Source organism: Sebastes fasciatus, chromosome 11 (assembly GCF_043250625.1).
Source record: "Sebastes fasciatus isolate fSebFas1 chromosome 11, fSebFas1.pri, whole genome shotgun sequence".
Taxonomy (NCBI): domain Eukaryota; kingdom Metazoa; phylum Chordata; class Actinopteri; order Perciformes; family Sebastidae; genus Sebastes; species Sebastes fasciatus.
The window spans coordinates 24,865,390-24,884,549 of NC_133805.1; the positions used below are offsets into that span (position 1 = coordinate 24,865,390).

Consider the following 19,160-nt stretch of genomic DNA (forward strand, 5'->3'; position numbering starts at 1 on the left):
TCTATATATTGTAATTTGCCTAATGAATTGTATATATGAGTATATATATGTTTTTGTTTTTATTTTGTTCTTTTTCTATTTGTATTTATTATTGAATTGACGCTTTGGTAATATTGTTCACCTGACAGTCAGCCCAATAAAGCACATTGAATTGAATTGAATTGAATTGAATTGAATTGAATTGAATTGAATTGAATTGAATTGAATTGAATTGATTTCCCTGTAAGAAACACCACGTCCAGCAGGATGGAAACCAGTTGGTGTGAAAACTGAGATGCTTTTTATTTTGGCAAAAATAAACCTTTCTTTATGTTGGCAACTACATTGAATGCAGGTATAGGAGCTCAGGTAAGATTTGTCACAGTATTTCTTGTCATTTTCACCAGCTAAGTCAGTTTTATAGCAACTACTATCAGAGTATGTGAAAATAATTAAATTAGCAGGTAGTTTATTACATACCTGGATTGTTCATTGTACTATGTTAATGACTTTTACCTCCCTCACTTTGATTCAGTGTGTATCATAAAAGTGCATCAGGCGATGGAAAGCATCTCCAAGAGGTACAGATATTGACAGCAGAGGTGCTCAGGAAGAGAAAGTTTGCTATACTAAATATATATTATAATATGATTCAATAAACCTTAAGGTGAGCATATTTTGTCAACTGTTTCCAACGTTAAGAATGAACTGTCAATTTTGAATTCAACATGAACGAGAAGTCCTTAAAGTGCTCAGAAAAGTTGATATCTAGTATAATTCAATAACAACTGGGTGACTGCCTGCTAGGGGAAGATTGTGTGATACAATTGAAAGTGTGATAAGAATGTTTTGTCGACCAAAATCACTACACTTTGACAGACTTGTTGTACGTACTTCACTTAATATGTTAACATACTTTGCATTTAGTGATCCCCAGACAGACTGAGATGTGGAAATGAGGCCCTGACTTTACTTGGACTGCACTGGGCAGGTGAAACCAGGACTATAGCCAAGAGTTTTAGAAACACAGAGGTCACATTTTTGGTCTGAAAACAATACTCCCAATGCCCCTGTGTACACTGAAAGAGTTATTGGTCTCTAATGTAAGAGATGTGAGACAAAATCCAGTCCTCATTCGCAAAAAAGTGCATTCTTAAGTTTCAAAGGTAACATGAGGCTTCATCAGTCCGAGTTAACCATATTAAATGTTAGTTTTTTTTAGTTCAAAATTTCCTGTATTGCAGTTCAGCCAGAAAAAAACTATCCAGGAAAACACAAAGAGGACATTTTTTCCCACGATTCAATTCAGACTGCTGAAGCCTCACATTAACTTCAGATGAACAAACTGAATGAGGACTGTGGATTTTTGTCCCCATCACATACTGTATGTTGGAGTCACGTTAGAAAACCAACATTGCTCTCATACCTTGATACCCCTGTAGACACACCTGTATTTTCTATCTTGTGTATGTTATTGTGGTCATATTTGTTGACATATTTTTGTGTTTTCTTTTCTTTTTCTATGTTAACTCTTTTTGTTTTTAGCATATAATATACATCCAGTCCTTGTGCATATATACAGTATATATACAGTATGTGTGTTTCTGTGATGTCCATATCAAATAAAATAAACTAAATTAAAAAGGATCTTTTCACAGCTAGTAAGAAGAGGGGGAATAATACAGCGAACAATGACTCAATTTACATATGGGCTTTCAGAATATTGTATTAAAATGTGAACCTATTCTGTCTTTATGGGAGATACTAAGAGGGTCACAGTTATTACACACCATTTTAGTGAATATACTTGCATGACTTCATCTACACTCCCTTTACAGGATAGTGTTGAAACTATTTACCCTGAAAGCTTGTTTATTTTTTGCATCTGGATTTGTATATATTCAATATTGTGCAGAAATAAAACGTTCACTGTTGTCCAGCAAGTGGCATCATTGCACTAAACTTAATACAATACAGCCTGAACAGTGGCACAGCCAGCCAGCATTATAACCAATTACAGATGACACCCTCATTACTGCACTTAGCATTTAATAAATGCTTTTTATTAATGCTCGACAGTTACTAACGATTATTTTTATTGTCAATTAATCTGTAGATTATTTTCTCGATTATTCGATTAGTTGTTTGGTTTATAAAATGTCAGAAAATGGTGAAAAATGTGGATCAGTGTTTCCCATAGCCCAAGATGACGTCCTCAGACAACTTGTTTTGTCCACAACTCAACGATATTCAGTTTACTGTCACAGAGGAGTAAAGAAACCAGAAAATATTCACATTTAAGGAGCTGGAATCAGAGAATTTTGACCTTTTTTGCTTAGAAAATTACTCAAACCGATTAATCGATAATCGAAATAGTTGGCGATTGAATAGATGCATTTTAATGCATCTAGACTCTTATTTTATCTTAGCTGTATTTGTGTTTTTAGTTTCTTTATCAAATTTATTATGATTGAAATTCTCGAAAAGATTATTCAGAATTTAATATCATTCTCATCATCTGTAAAATATCAGTATGTAAAAAAAGTTAAATATCCTGCCTATCAAAATTCTAAAATAACCATATTTGAGGGATCATTGCAAAAAGCATTTGATGGTGTAGTGTTGAGTGGTTATGTGAAAAATCAGTCATTTTGTTCTTAGTCGACTAAGATTTTTTTTGTCGATTAGTAGTTTTTTATGCTTTTTCATGCTGAATCACTTTTTACCTTGAAACTTATGAGCACATTTAAAGATTTAAAGTGGTGCTTTTGTGTGATTCTTTGTGGAGAAACTCACTTTTACAGATATGTCGATTAAATCAACTATTGATTAGTCGACAAAATAGTTTCAGTGTTGTCCAGCAGGAGGCATCATTGCACTAAACCTAATACAATACAGCCTGAACAGTGGCACAGCCAGCCAGCATTATAACCAATTACAGATGATACCCTCATTACCGCACTTAGCATTTAGTAAATGCTTTTGATTAATGCCCGACAGATATGTAATGTCACTGTAAAAGTAATGTAGAAGTCACTACTATCAGCGTATATATTGGACAGCTATAAACATGGAAAATTTCTGTAGATAAACATTTTATAGGCTGCATTTTAATGTAGCTAGGCTCTTATCTTTCTTAGTTGTATTTGTGTTTATTAGTTTTTTCTATCATGTTTATAATGACTGCAATTCTGGAAAAGATTATTCAGAATTTAATGTCATTCTCATTATCATGTGTAAAATATCAGTATGTAAAAAAGTTAAATATCCTGCTTATCAAAACTCTAAAATAACCAAATTTGAGGGATCATTGCAAAAATATTTGATGGTGTAGTGTTGAGTGTGAAAAAGGATTTCTCTTTTATCCACAAATATCAATATTAGGGCTGCCCCCTCTCAGTCGATGAGTCGACTTATCGGTCATTTTGGTCTTAGTCGACTAAGGTTTCTTTAGTTGATTAGTCGTTTGTTCTGCTTTTTCATGCTGAATGACTTATTTCTAAGAAACTTATGAGCACATCTCTGGTAAACAAGATTTAAAGTGGTGCTTTTGTGTGATTCTTTTTGAAGAAACTCAGTTTTAAAGATCTGTCGATTAAATCAACTATTGGATTAGTCGACAAAATGGTATGAGTGTTAGGTGACTAAGAAGTTTCTTTGGTCGAGGACAGCCCTAATCAATATCTGTATTGGCCTCAAAAATCTCACTCAGGCTCTAGTTTGTATGTAAATTGAATTGAGTGTGTGTACATTGTAGTTTTGCATGTCAAACTCGTCTTTATATACACACATGACAATCTCAGTACTCACTGAAGAAACACAGCACTGTCTTGAAAAACACATGTATTGAGAGAATGGAAAATAACACGAGCCTCTTCATGAATGCACCTTGCTGCATTATTTACAGCACTATTTTATTTGATCTTGATATGACGGGCAGACATCTTAAGCTGAAGACGCCAAACGCTTCTTCTCCCGGGTATCGCGTAGCAAAAAGAACCGAGTGCTGTTGGTTGATCATGAGTCCAAAAAAAAAGAAGCTAATTAGTAGGTTTTCTGGATTAGAAAAAAATAAACATAAGAGACTAACATGTAAAAACATTTTCTATGACCGTAAATACCTCAAAAATGACAACATATCAGCTATGTACAAAAACATCAACAATATATTTATATATATATTTATATATTTTTCATCTTCTATACCCACTAAAATATACCAAAGAAGCAGCTATTGGTCAATCTGAGGAACTCGTTCACCAACACGTTTTTGAAGACAGTTTAAATATCCTTCAGCTGTAAGTGTGAAAACTCAAAAAAAAAAAAAAAGGAAAAAGAAAGAAAGTAAATAAATTTTAAAAAATATAACCCGACAAAAAGTCCTGTGTTTATCCTGTGTGCCATTTTGGAATACTGCAGAGTGTGAGGAGGTAAGCCACTTCAACCAGCTTCTCCAGTAGATCAGAGTTTGTTCGTGGATCTTTGACCATCCAACAGAGTTCCCAAAGTCTTTCATACTCAGTTCGTCGTCCGCTTGCGTACAAAGATTCAGACACAGCTCCGTGACAACTGATGTAGGCCACAGACAAAATAGAAGGGCACTTTTTTTCAAAAACGTACTGTAGCGACACGGGGATGAAGCCTCTTGTTGAATACTAGGGGAGAGGGACACAGTCTGGACTCGGGAAGGGACAGTGGGTTTAGCAGCCTTCTTGTTTGTCAAGAGTTTGTTTCACAGTTGAATCCTTTAATCCACCCAGTCTAGCACAAACTTGGCAATATATATATATACAGTATATAAACTACAATCATGAACAAGAGAGATGCGTCCTTAAATACAAAAAGTGTCTTCTGGCGTCCGTGCATGGACTTGCTGTAGTGTGTTTTTGTGGCATCTGAGGAGGAAAATAAGGTCCTGAGATATGCACTGGGGGCTTCTGTTAGAGAGAGTGATAAAAGTGTGATCTATATATAAAATGACAACAAAAAACAAAAATATATTTAAATCTATAGCAATGACGTTGCGGGATGTGTACAGTATGTTAGGAGGGGCTGGACCGCGGTAGGGCCAGTATTCGTCCGTTGGTCTTTCCCCCGTTCATGTGTGTGAACGGGATGTGGTGCTCCTCGTAACTGCCCCTCAGGCCCATGGAGGAGGCCTCGTCCCTGTCCGAACACTGCTCCCTCTGGGAGTAGGACGACGGGTCCAGGGGGATGCTCTCCATGTTTTCCATGTCCAGGTCAAAGTCCTCGGTCTCGGGCGGCTTGTTCTCCTCGCTGTAGAAGAAGGAGAGCTCCTGGAAGGAAGGATGCAGGTCCTCGCGTAGCATCTCGATGATCTCCTGGAAGGCGGGACGCATCTTGGGGTTGTACTGCCAACTCATCTGCATCAGGTTGTGTCTGGGTGAGGATACACGGAGATGGTTAGATGATACCGATGACTGAAGTTTAGTTTGTTCATCGTAGTTATTTCTTCCTTACATCATTTACTTATTTCTTGTTAACATAATTGTCTGTCTGATGTGGTTAAGAGTACCTAATTTAATACAACTTGAAGGGATAGTTTGGGTGTTTTGAAGTGGGGTTGTATGAGGTACTTATATCATACCTACAGTAGATGACGGTCAACACGCCCTCAGTTTGGAGAAATAGACAGAGTTACTGCACGGAACCAAAGCAGTGTACTGCTGTGGCCGGCAGCAAAACATATTTTAGCCACCTAATAGAAAGGCTGACCTAAAAAAACATCAATATCTGTTTAAGTGTACGCTATATTTAGTAAATTTTCACTTGTTTACCTTGCTGTGCTATACAGTTTATGTTTCCGATGGGGAACTGAAGCCGCTATCTATGCTCTTGCCAAAGCAACCAGACTCCATTGGAAAAAAACAGTAATTTTACCTCGCGAAACACAGGAGTTGGTGTTCTACTGTTGCCTTGATAGGTTGGTTTGTTTGTGCTATTGTGTGACTTTGGTGAATCTGAAATAACCAAAGTCACACAATAACAACTCCTGTGTTCTGCGAGGTAAAATTACAGTTGGTTTTTTTTCCAATGGAGTCTGGTGGCTTTGGCTAGAGCAGAGATGGCTACAACGGCTTCGAGTCCCTGTTGGAAATGTCTGTCTGACTGCAAGGTAAAGCGGCAAAATATTCTAAATATAGTGAACACTTTAAGTGATATTGATTTATTTTTAGGTGGGCCTTTCATTTAGATGGCTAAAATACATTTTGCTACCGGCCCCGTCCACAGCAGTACATTGCTTTGCTCCAGTGTCAGTACTCCTGTTTGTTTTCTCCTGTCGTGCCGACCTTCATCTAATGTATGTAATACACTGACTATGGATAAGTACCTCATACTACCCCACTTCAAAACACCTGTATTATCCCTTTCACTATAACTTAAAGGAAACGGCTGCCAACTTGATGCCAACAGAAAAGACCAAAACCAACAAAGTATTTATCCCACTAACAAGTATTACCTGTGGAGCCAAAGCCTGATACAGCTCTTATTTTTCTGAGCCTCAATTGTTGTCCAAAAAAGATTAAAAACACATCAAGCCACAATGTTGCACTGCTCCTTCTTTATGATGAACCTGGGCACTGTAGTTTATTTTGAGTCAATCCCACAAGTACACCGTCCTGCTGCTGTAAATACTCACTAGAGCACCAAGTGTGTATTAATCCACTGCTAAAAATATCCCCCCCTGAAAAAGCACACTTTTTAAAGTAGCATTTGCTACAAACTACAGAGCCCAGCTGTTTCAGGGAACTACTTTTCCTTTTTTTTTTTAACTAAAGTGTACATCTGTTAAGTCAGCTGTTAGTCTGCTGAGCCACAGACAGGTTTAAAACAGACTAACACGTTGTTGGTTTTGGTCTTTTCATGGGATTTGTTTACAGAACATCACCAGCCTCATCCTTTCGTACACTTAATATTTACTTATTATTCTAAATCTTTGTACTTCAACCTGATGTTGTCATCCTGTTTCTACATTTTGTAAATTTACTATTGCTACTCCAGTCTACTCTGTATGTACAGCGTGTTTGTCAGTCCTGGCTGTTGGTGAAGATTTCTTTTTTTCCCCTGTTTGTTGTACAGATGACAGTTGCAACTAACCATTATTTTCATTAGAGCTGTAACGAGTAATCGATTAGCTGTCAACTATTACATTTTGACAATCAATTAATCGGGTTGAGTAATTTTTTACGAAAATAAAATAAAAGTTCTCCGATTTCAGATGTTAAATGTGAACATTTTCTGGTTTCTTTACGCCTCTATGACAGTAAACTGAATATCTTTGAGTTGTGGACAAAACAAGACATCGTCTTAGGCTTAAGGAAACACTGATCAACTTTTTTCACCATTCTCTGACATTTTATAGACCAAACAACTAATCGATTAATCAACAATAAAAATAATCGTTAGTCGCAGCCCTAACTTTCGTTATCGATTAATCTGCCGATTATGTATGAGAAAAATTCCCCTTGCATTTTTCCAAAGTCAACGATGAGGTCTTCACATGTGTTGTTTTATCTGACCAACCGTCCAAAACCCAAATACATTCAGTTTACAATGATAATAATAATAATATAAATAAAACAGAGAGAAACAGCACATCCTCACATTTTTAGAAGCTGGAAACAGAGAAATTTTGCTTAAAAAAAATCTATTAATGAATTATCAAAATAGTTGCAGACAAATTTTCTTGATATTGAAATATAGAGTAATTGTTGACCCTCTGAGGCAAATTTGTGATTTTGAGCAATGTAAATAAACTGACATGACACAAGCAGCATGATATTATTAAATTATTATTATTATTATTATTATTATTGTTATTATTATTATTATTATATGAAACCTCAGCCCAACTCACAGTCTGTCGGCGCAGTTGTCCGGCCGGTCCAGGAAGCCTCCGTCCATGACGAACTTGAGGACCTGCTCGTTGGACAGGCCCTGGTACGGCTGCTCGGCCAGCGTGCTGATCTCCCACAGCACGACCCCAAATGACCTGACAAACAAGAGGACGAGAGACAACAACAGCAGCACAGGGAGAATGAGGACACGCCAATTAGACACCTGACAGAGTAAATATGTCTGTAAACACTTGAACAGGTAAACTGAGGGCAGAGGAGGCGGCTGTGATGCTGGTAAACAACGCCGGATGAAAACTGGTTAACTACTCACTCATGTTCTGATCTCATATTTTAATATCTGTAATGTGTTTACTGTTTGTTATTCTGGTCTGTGGAGAAGCTCTAAAAATGAACTCAACAGGAAATGATTTGCTTTTGAAAGATATGTTTGTTGATCAACTTATCACAACAAAAAACTAGGGCTGTCAAAGTTAACGTGATAACGTGTGATAACGCCACTAATTTCTTTAATGCATTAACGCAACCGATCTTTCGGAGGTAGTAGCAGGCTCAGTTTTAAAGCTAGAGTGAAGATACAGGCATCATATAAAGCTTGAAAACCTAAGGAATCCATTGGTAGAGACGGTGGCTAAATAACGCTCCAAAGTTATGCTAAATTTTGGCGAGGAAAACATCAGCATCTACGCCAACACACAAACCCCAAACTCAGAGGTGTCACTGACCAGCAGTCTGAATTTGCAGTGAAGACGCCATCCTTCAGAGACTCGGGCGCCATCCACCTGACGGGCAGCAGGCCCTTCCCTCCCTTCCTGTAGTAGTCGGTCTCGTAGATGTCTCTGGTCATACCGAAGTCTGGGACGAAAGATTTTCATTAGTAAAACCTACACAGATATTATTTGATACAATTTTTTATATGTTTAAGGGGCTTAATACATTTTAATAAGATCCACTTATTCCCTACTGCTTTTTGTCACTGCTGTGTTTTATCTGCTTTTGAAACTGTTTTTTATTCAGGTTGTAATCTACTGGATTATCTTTTTAACCTTGTGAATCACTCCACAACAGAGTGGTTTATGTTGAATAAATACACATCATTTGACTTGAATGCTGTTGTTGAGTTTAGTTCTCTGCGTGGAGTTATGTAAAGTACAGTTTAAAAGGTGCTAAATACAATATTCAGAGCATTAATATAGCAGCAAGTGTAGCACAAACTCTTCGGTTCCCCCTCAGGATAGCATTGTTATCTCTCTCTCAGCAGCGTTGCAGTTGTTTGCACTGTTAGCTGTGAGCCACCGGTCAACCGTTGCCGAGAGCCATGTTGAGGCAATCCTTCAATCACGGTTATGCTCTGAATTTGGAATTTAGCACTTTTAATTTAAAATACAGAATAAGTATATGGGTTATAATGGCTACGTCCAAACTTAGAGCCACCGAGGGGCTGCATAGACGGGATAGTAAATAATGCATCCAGTAAACACAACACACAGCATGTCTAGGGATAATGTTAACTAGCTTTATGTGGCATGTCTATTGCTCGCCATACAAGCATTGTCAATTATTGATGCAGGAATTCATTATAGACACCCAGCGTATAAGCTTCAGTAACAATATCAAACTGACCTCTATCTTAAAAATGGCTCCTTTGTGGGTAAATACTAGTTTCAAATTCCACCTGCTGTCACCGTGATGTGAGTAGCAGCATTCATTGTTGTCAAAAAAATGTCTCGTGCCTGCTGTGCTAAAACTCACCTCCTATTTTGACGGTGAGATCGCTAGCTACCATGCAGTTTCTGGCTGCCAGGTCTCTGTGGACAAACTTCTTGGCGTTAAGGTAAGCCATGCCGTCTGCGATCTCAGCGGCCATTTGGATCATCTCCTTCAGAGTGGGCGGTGGACGTCCGGGGTTGTTCTGAGGGACACAAGACAGATTTTCAATTTCTGATCTGCTAACAGAGACTCACACATTGTTTTCATGTCAACAACTCATGTTTTGATATCCAACCAGTGAGCAAGCTCCGCGTCTGAAAAGTGAAGTCAATGCGGAAGTGCCTTAAACTTGCATTCTTTCTAATAGCCAGCAGGGGGCGACTCCTCTGGTACTCCAACTACGTCCACTTCTTATATACTGTACAGTCTATGTACCCAACCCAAGTCTTGATACTTGAAAAAAATATATTACTTCTTAGATCCCACAGCATAAAGAAAAATAATCAGGTTTGTTATTATCAAAAGTTCATTATAACACATGACTTGAACAGCTTAGTAGCAACAGCTCTCTGCTGTTCATCTCCAAACAAGCCTATCTGATGTTTTCAGCTGACTTTAGTGCAGACTGCTAAACTCCTCTGTCAACATCCAAGAGCTCAGTCGTCTTCCTCCTCCTATTCCAATCCAGTGCCATCTGTATATTTACACACTTCAGAAGATGACACTAAAATAGAACATCACCTACATACAAGTCATCTGCACACATATCAAAAGTAAATTCAATGTGGAATTTAATATTAGGTATAGTAGTTTCAGTTACTATATACTAGATAACTCCACACAAATAAACCCATATTAGGCCACACAGTCCCTCGTCTCATTAAATTATATTCGGGAGATGTGATCTAGTCCTGAATGCACAGCAATCTGTCCGGGAGGAAAACAGCAGATGGAGTGAAATGTGTCATTAGAAAATCCCTCTACATATTGTGTTAACTGACGGTTAATCTAAACATTTAAATTGTTCTCTATTTGAACATTTGCATTGAGTCTTCAGCCCAGACTGAAGTTGGGAAACCACGGCGCTTTTGCATGTAAAGTAAGATAAGTAAAATGTATTTATATAGCACCTTTCAAGATCAGACGTCACAAAGTGCCAAACTTCTCTTAGAGCGAGTAAAAATCAGTAGAGTAAACACTACATTTGTGTAAACCACTCCCATGCAGCAATAAATAGAAAACAACAGAGATTTGTATACTGGTTAGATGACTGCAACAAAGGACTACTGCACCATTAGTCTACATAAAAGCAGAAGTGAAAAGAAGAAAAAGAAGCGCATGACGGAAGATAAGAGTACTTCTGCATCTATACTATTACCAGCTCACCAAACCTAAAAACAAACATGAGCTGAATTCAAACACTTCAGTTTTGTTAGTTGTGATTACCTCAGCGTCTGGTCGCAGAGAGCGCAGGAAGCTCTTCAGGTCGCCGTGGGTCATCAGCTCCATCACCACCAGGGTGGGCTGGCCTTTAGACACGACACCCAGCAGACGCACCTGGGACACAAAGTTTCATTTCAATATAGTCTGGTTCACATTATGCATTATCTGACATACTGCTGCCCTTCACACAGCTAAATGTAGGATAGGTCTGGTATTTGCACATGATGGGACCTTTAGTACTTACTATTCTAGATCAGTACTGTGTCTAATTATTGACATTCGTACCTCGCACATCGTCAAAACTAATCCCACAATGCCTGGCTGAGTTTCAGAAGATATCTCTCCTTACCACATGGTGGCAGATGAAGGCCTTCATGACCGAGGCCTCGTTCAGGAACTCAATTCTCTCTCTGAGGCTGGCCGACTCGTTCACCGTCTTCACCGCTACGCGCATGTCCCCCTCGCCCTTGACGACCTCCTTGGCGATGCCCTCGTAGACCATGCCGAAGGAGCCCTGACCCAGTTCCCTCAAAATGTTGATCTTGTCTCTGGCCACCTCCCACTCGTCCTCCTCGTACACTGCAGGCACATTTTACAGGAACATGTTACACATGCAGCTTAGAAGTTCACCTGCACATAAGACAGCAGGTTAGTTATTCATGCAGGTCATCAATAGTCAGATTTCTCCCCTGTTCTCTCGCATCTTTCAAAGACAGTTCTTTTACGTAAATTAAATGTTCAATTAAAAAAAAAGAAATCTGGTCAGTGTTACAAGTGTTACATAATGCAGCAGCTTGAAGAGATTTTGGGCATGTTTACTGAGGAAGCAAATGATTATTTGTGGAAATCCAATCAAACGTTTTCATGTGCACAAATGTGCCAAATAATAAGATTCCTCCCAAGAAAAATATACTGGTCTAAACAGGATTTCTTTCAGGAAACTGCATTTTCCATTTACAAAGTTTCCGAAATAAGATTACTGCTGAGATCTGGGAATAATCAGACTGGCATCAACTGACTCTAACGACTCCATCGACCCATGTTGCAGTCGTTCACACTAGGCATCATATGACTCTAACGAACCATAAATACAGTCGTCGCACCTCAGAGCACCAATGTACGGAGTGGTTTCTACTATCCTGCTAACGACCCCACAGAGGTTTAATTCCTGGGTTCCCCTGCCATTTAGCCAGAACTGAAGAAGATTTAAGCCTTACTCGGATACCATGACCTGGATGACTGAGAACCTTCACAAACATACTCATGACAAAAACAACAGATTGAAAAAAATATATTGAGGTGTGAATTAATTGGACGAAACAAAACGCTGCTGGTGTGTAAAAAGGCCTTTAAGAGTAATAACGTGGAACTCATTACCAATTACCAGTGTTAAAATGTAATAAAGGGATTCAAGACAATTTATAAATCTGATTTGTATGTAGTAACTATGACAGTAGTGCGCAATGTCATCATGATTTATATTTTTCCTATAGTTTGCCTTGTCTCTGTTACTGTATTGGAGACGACTGCTGTGAAATGATCTTTAATTCACTGTGAAAGAAAGCGGTGTCTGTGGTGGTTTAGAGGGTTTACAGTGTGGATGTCTTAGCTGGCGGCTTCTTACTGAAAAAGGGCTTGTCATAAACTTGCTTAATGCTGTTTTCACGATCAGCAATTAGGCCTGTCACGATAATTATCGACTTGTATGATATATGGACATGACCTCAATCTTTCTTTCTGGCCTTGATATTGCCCATTGTGTTTAAACCTTTAAAAACTGACCTTTCTCGGGCAGCCGCGGGAGATCGCTGTTTGTATGATTGTTTAAATCAATCTAAAATAAAACAATAATAGCTAGAGCATTCATTCTTCTTGCAGCAGAAAGAAAAAGGCTTCTGTCTTTCGTGTCATCATGATGTACGCTTCAGATAACGTAATTAAAACTTTGCACTCTGCTCATAAAAATGAGCATATGTCAAAAACAAAAAAATTTACATTGTTTAAATAATGTTAGTTGTGTTGAGAACTATTTTGTTCATGTTTCTACATTCAGAGTTGTTTAGGAAAATGTGTTTTGTGTGTTCATTTATTCAAATTTAATGTATTTGTTTGTCATGATATAATTTCAAGATTATTATTATTATTATTCAATTCTTATGTTTGATTTACTTGCATAACCTTTTAGCCTAGGTTGTACAGATTTTAGGGATATGAAGCACTTCTATTCAAAGGCATGACATCACAGTAAGCAAAAATACTAGTATAGGCACTGACGGACCATTTCTATTACAGAGTTTTACAGAATGTCACCAACATTTGACATGATACCAGAATAAACAGTCTTCTAGTGGTAGGGTTTCCCCTACCTCAATAAGACTTGGACATTGCGTAGACGTTGCACAATTTTTGTTAACGAAGCCAAAGAGTCCATTTTAGTTATTGTTTTAGTTGTGTGGTTTTATTTTATCTGTGTTTCATTTATTTAGAATATTGTTTTCACATTCCAAATCCAATGTCTGAATATGTTTAACATTTTAAAGGTCCACTGCTCTTTGAATGGGTGTCCTTGCATTATTATGCTATTATATTACCTGGGACAATATATCATCCAACAAAAATAGTTAATGTGACAGGCCTGTTAGCAATCTAACAGCAATCTCGTTATATTTTTGAGAAAAGCACAATAATCCCTTAAACCAAAACTACGAATCCATTTTACGTTAAACGAATAAGTCGGCTTACCGTCATTAGCACTGAGATACTCTGGGTTTGAAGATGCGTAGATGGGACCGCTAGGCCCTTGAGTTTGACTAAAGGGAAAAAGAGAAAAGTTTTTAATAAATATAACATAATAAGAAAATGGGTGACAGTATTGAACGAGATGTGATGATTGCGTACTTCTTCTTGAACAAGACGAATCCGGCCGCGGCCACGAACAGCAGCAGGACAAAGCAGATGGCCGGTCCGATGACGATCTTCACTACGTAGAGAGGATCGCCTGTTCAACACATCCGGCCAGACAGTGAGTCACGTTTCAGGTGAGGAACAAAAACAATCTCTGATGACTCCCACACTTTAAACTGCAGCTAAGATCAACACGCGGATCTGTGAAGATAATCTGCTTCGGGTACATTGGTCGCATTTTTTGATCTTGTGATAATGTGGTTAAGAGGACCGAGTCATACGAGGCTTCTGCATCTTAATATCCTGCTTTTACATACATTTACATTAATTTCTTGGCTGGATTTTAAGATGTTTGACAGCAGCTGATCCCTATATAGATAAGACATCAAATATCATGAGGTTAAATAATAGCAGATTTACAGCTACATAAAGTGTGTAGTCATCTATGTACTAGTACTCAAAATTAATATTCCTGCCACTGTTCAAGGCTAAACCGGTACAAAAAGTCATTCATTCCATCCTCCATCAAAATATGAACTAGTAACAAGTAGTATTATATGATATGATTTTATTGGAGGCTAATATATTGCGACTTGATTATTTATTATCTGGTTTGACTATACCTGGTTTTGTTATTTGAAACTATTGTCTTTTACTGTATTAACAAAAAAAAACTGTCTCACACTCAACATGAGAATTAAGGTGGGGAAAATAAAGAGTGACTTTGGTAAAGTCTATGTTTTTGAAATTACGTTTAATCCATTACATGGATATCCATGGTTAGCACTAACGTTAGCCCCTCTTCCTTTCCCATTGGCTGTTAAGGGTGAATATTCGTGAGTTGCAAAATTCTCTGAAAAAACTCTCCAGCGGCGGTATTTGCACGAGTAATGCAAGGCAAAAGTCTGCTTTGCGTTTGGTCTGAAAACACCTTTAGGAAAAACATTTAGATGTTTCTTTCCTTTCCAAGGTTTCAGTTTGATTGACATCCAACGTCACACGTACTACATCCTTTTCCTGTTACTATAAAATTATATGTTGGTATTTTTGTGTACTACCTTCATGGCAGATGGAGACTTACTTGCGTCCTGGACGTAGAAGTATGAGGGCTCGGTCCAGGATCCGTTCCCGGCCAACGAGGTGGCCCGAATCCTCACCGTGTAGTTCCCAGGATGCATCACTTTCAGCTTGCAGCCATGGGACACTTTGTACGTGTTCCTCGACACGCAGTAGTGCAGCTCCTGCAGGAGAACAACGCTGAGGGTCATCGTATGACAAACGGCTGCTTCATAATTTCCAAGTTTAAAATAAGGCGTTGACTCATTCTATAGAATACTGTTTCATGTTTTATTGTTGTTTCCACTGTGGAAAACATCTGAGTTGTCTTTTACTGTTTTCCACAGTAAATAACAGGCTCCAGCATCAGCCAGATGTTTTGTAGACCGGTCTCCATAGCAACTAAAACATGGTGCGACGCTAAAATTACGTCTCCATTGAGTTTATCAACCAAATGACATTAGTGAGACCACAAGACCAAATTTCAAAATACAAGTCAAGTAATAAGTATTGCCTCTCTCTTATGTGTCTGTGCTGCAGCATGGGCAGCTTTAAGATTTAATTGGATTCTCCATTAAATTGTCTTTCATTAGCAGCTCGAGCTATTGTGTTTAATGAGAAAGGGAAATATAAAAAGCTTTCAGAGTGAGAATGCGTTTATGTGTTGTGGTGAACTTACAGTGAACTCATGTACCCAGCGACCCAACAAACTCAAATCACTACAAACACCAAAGCAGCAAAGGCATGACAGATGTGTGTGCAGATGTGTGGTGTGTTTCTTCACCTCCGTGTCTCCCAGTCTCTTGTAGTTGACCTCGTACAGGATAATCATACCATTAGGGGACACCGGTTCCTGCCATGTGATGTGCACTGCATTTTCTGTCACCATATAATTGATGTGACCCGCGATGTTGTCGGCTTTGTCTGCAGAGAACAAAGTCACATGTTCCATGAATCATATTTCTATTAAAACTCAGGTTTGTTTGGAGCAAATAGAAGATGAGATGAAGGGGCGTCCAGCTGGCCTAATGGTCTCCCTCTCTCTCTCTGTCTCTACACTGTCCTCTGTCAAAAAGCGATGGACATCATTATCTAAAGTGCCATGATATTGTATCATTACCTCTATTTTTGACGTAATTCCTGTAACAGGATGTTGGGGTGGAACATTGAGACATTTCCAGTTAAGAAGACATGGGGGAATTCATTTCAAGTTAAACCAGTTAAAGGGAAACTCCACTGATTTTAAAAGTACTGATGTACATTCAATGCAATGAAATGCATCTGCCCTGGCTCTCTCATCTCTTCAAAACGATATATAATAAGAATAAATAAAAGGCAACAACAATTATAACAAATTCTCTACAATAATAGATAAATAAATAACTGTGGGTTATTAAAGTGCTTGCTTTAAATAACGTCTGGTTTAAAGGTCTTGGAGAGTACTAGCTATAGAAGTGCGACCTCTGTAGCCGGCTCCTGGGTAGCAGGGTTAGTAGTACACAGTGAAAATGTTGCGGCGGTTACTGCTTTTTTATATCGGTTACTTATTCAGCCTCTCTTCTTCAAACTCTCAAACCGAGTTGGTAATTATTGGAACAGTAGAAAGACTAACAAGGATGGTTTTGATGAGTTTTATTTTATTTCCGTCGAGTTTGAAGGAAGTGTTTTACAACGATCAGCGATGTCAAATGACTGTTGTCTGACTGGAGTCTGGTGGCTTTGAGGAGAGCAAAGTAATTGTTTGTTTGTACGCTATTAATTTATTATAACTGTCCAAATTCCTGTTGATTTTATTTATCATATATTCACTTCAACACGCGTCACATAGCATCGCACCGATTGTAACCTTTCCCACTGAAGACAAAAGCCAGATGTTATTGGGTGTTAGTGGGCTTTTTGTTCAGTGGGAAAGGGGCTAAAGAGAGGAGATGAGAAGCCACACATTTAGAGAGCGACAGTAGACTGAAATCACCAAAATCGCCAGGCGGAGGCAGCTAGGACCCTCTGGATGGTGATGTGATTTTATTACATAGACCCACACTCTCCCCCTCCTCACTAACAGCAACAAGAGAGGAGCTATCAGTGCCTCCTCACCTTCAGGCATCGTGCGGGCGCTGACATATGCTGCCATGCTGCAGCGGGCCGGGTCGGTCGGGTGGTTGCATGCGTGGACTTCAATCTGGTAGCTTGTGAAGTGACGCAGGCTGGAGATGACAGTGGACTCCTTGGCGAGGACGGTGACCACCGTCTTCAAACTTTCAAAGTTGTCCTCGTCCTCAGGGACGCCTGTGCCCTGGGGCGGGCTGGGGGCGGTGGTGAGGAATGGGTGAGTTCGGTTGGCGATGCCCATCACAGAGCGTCGCTGTCTCGAGCGTCTAGAACAAGGCAAATATTAAGTGATTTACATAATGCACAAAAGACATCAAATTTGAAAAACAGCATTAGATATTTTGAGGATCGAAGCAAAATGTGACAGAAATTGAAAAAAGATGAAACTTCACGATGTGATTGGTCAGCTGTGGTGAGAAAGCAGCCAGGGTTTGAACTTCTCTTTTTTATTTGTTACACAACTATTCCTGTCATTTTTAGTGTTTATAACTGATTGCAACACTACGAGTGTCTTCCAGAAGAGACTATCTGAAAATGTGTGATGTTGTCCCATTTTAAATGAGATTGCATCTCCCCCCTCTCTTTGACAATGATCATAGATGCTTGTTTTCCTGTATAACACTGATACAGTGTCCCATTCTGAGTTTTGTTTATTGCAAAACTGGACAGTGCTAGGTTGTTTTTTCCAAATATATTTTCGTGTTTTTCTGTTTGTCCATGCAACTGATAAGTAGATCGGTCTGAAAGAAAGTTTAAGCTGAATCCACGGTACTCCAGTGACACTTTTATAAAACATAATAGGGAAGAATTTAGCTCTTTTATGTGTGTTTTAAGTGCTCAGCATGATCCAAACACCAAACAAAGGATGGTGCGTGAGAACTTTAATTTGTTGTGTGGGAAGCTAAACTGAAAGCAAAGTTAAACTGGATGGAGATCCACAACATGAGGACAAAGAAAAGAAATGCCTTTCTGATTTAATCCAACTGGACTCAAACCTTAAATAATAATTCTCTTGAGGACAACGTTCATGAATAATAAAGTTAAGAAACACTGTTTTCTTACTTTTAAACACACAATATGTAATTTTCTGCCGCTAGGGGTCTCTCATAAAAACAATGACTAAAGACTTTGGTTATGTTGGGAAGTAGTATGGGATCATGGGAGTTGTCGCCTTCACCACCAATGCCGTCACTTTCTCCTGTTCAGGAGGTTTTAAGCTGGAGCCGAATTAGCCATGGAGGTCTTCTCCTCACCAAAACAAACGGACTCTGTGATTAAACCCGGTAAAAACACTGAATAAAGTTTCACGTTAAAAAATCAGTGTTTCTTCAACACTGTTTGGTGGACACAGGAAGTCCTGGAGGGGCTGCGAGCCGAGCTGCCACTAACGTTTGCTCAACTTGTTTCTCTGATAACTTAATATCCAGACCCTAGACTGTATATAAAGATGGACGACATGACAGTATATGTCATAAAGCCCGCCTCCTCCAAGTTAGAGGAGGGGACATGGGCCAAAATAAAAAGCCGAAGTTCATGTAAAATAAAATGTTCCCAAAGATGGTTTCTGTCATTTTAGGTAGTGTTAATTATTTATTTGATGCTATAGAAAGGGGGTGAGACGACATGATTGGCAGCTGTAATTCTCTCTTGCTGACAAGCTGCAGCCGTGCTCGGCTCGCGGTTGGTTCGGGCGGGTGACCTCGATAACACAGCTCCACCGCCCGATCACTACTGCACAAACTCTAGCCCCAAATGACATCAAAATCTCAAGATGACAGCTCCCGTATCCCTGATATTTTGGCTCCACTTCTGTACGGTGGGAGGAAGTGGAGACGCGTCGTCCATCTTTACGGTATATACAGTCTATGATCCAGACATGTCATGGGGAGAGGCCCAACATGCTGCCAACGACCGAATGCAATGGAGAGAGCTCATTGGAGCCTTATGTCCCGTAGGGGATGAAGAGGAGTGAGTGAGTGATGATCCAGACATCCAATGACTAAAATAAATAGTTAAAATATATAGTGAAAAACGGACAAGATCTAAAAAGTGTATCTTAAAAATGTGGTTTAAAACTGGATG

The 19,160-nt window shown here is 38.9% G+C and overlaps 1 protein-coding gene across 1 annotated transcript in view; it reads right to left on the bottom strand.

Moving 5' to 3' along the window:
• Positions 1–3,736: 3,736 nt before the first annotated feature.
• insra (insulin receptor a) overlaps positions 3,737–19,160 on the bottom strand; it is a 68,517-nt gene continuing 53,093 nt past the window's right edge. Inside the window, exons 11-21 of the mRNA XM_074651786.1 lie at positions 17,064–17,344; positions 15,754–15,893; positions 14,995–15,154; positions 13,908–14,007; positions 13,752–13,819; positions 11,359–11,588; positions 11,013–11,123; positions 9,609–9,768; positions 8,582–8,711; positions 7,859–7,993; positions 3,737–5,379 (exon numbers count right to left, since the gene is read on the bottom strand). Of these exons, the coding sequence (XP_074507887.1) occupies positions 5,022–5,379; positions 7,859–7,993; positions 8,582–8,711; positions 9,609–9,768; positions 11,013–11,123; positions 11,359–11,588; positions 13,752–13,819; positions 13,908–14,007; positions 14,995–15,154; positions 15,754–15,893; positions 17,064–17,344 (1,873 nt within the window). The 3' untranslated portion in view covers positions 3,737–5,021. The remainder of the gene's footprint in view (positions 5,380–7,858; positions 7,994–8,581; positions 8,712–9,608; positions 9,769–11,012; positions 11,124–11,358; positions 11,589–13,751; positions 13,820–13,907; positions 14,008–14,994; positions 15,155–15,753; positions 15,894–17,063; positions 17,345–19,160) is intronic.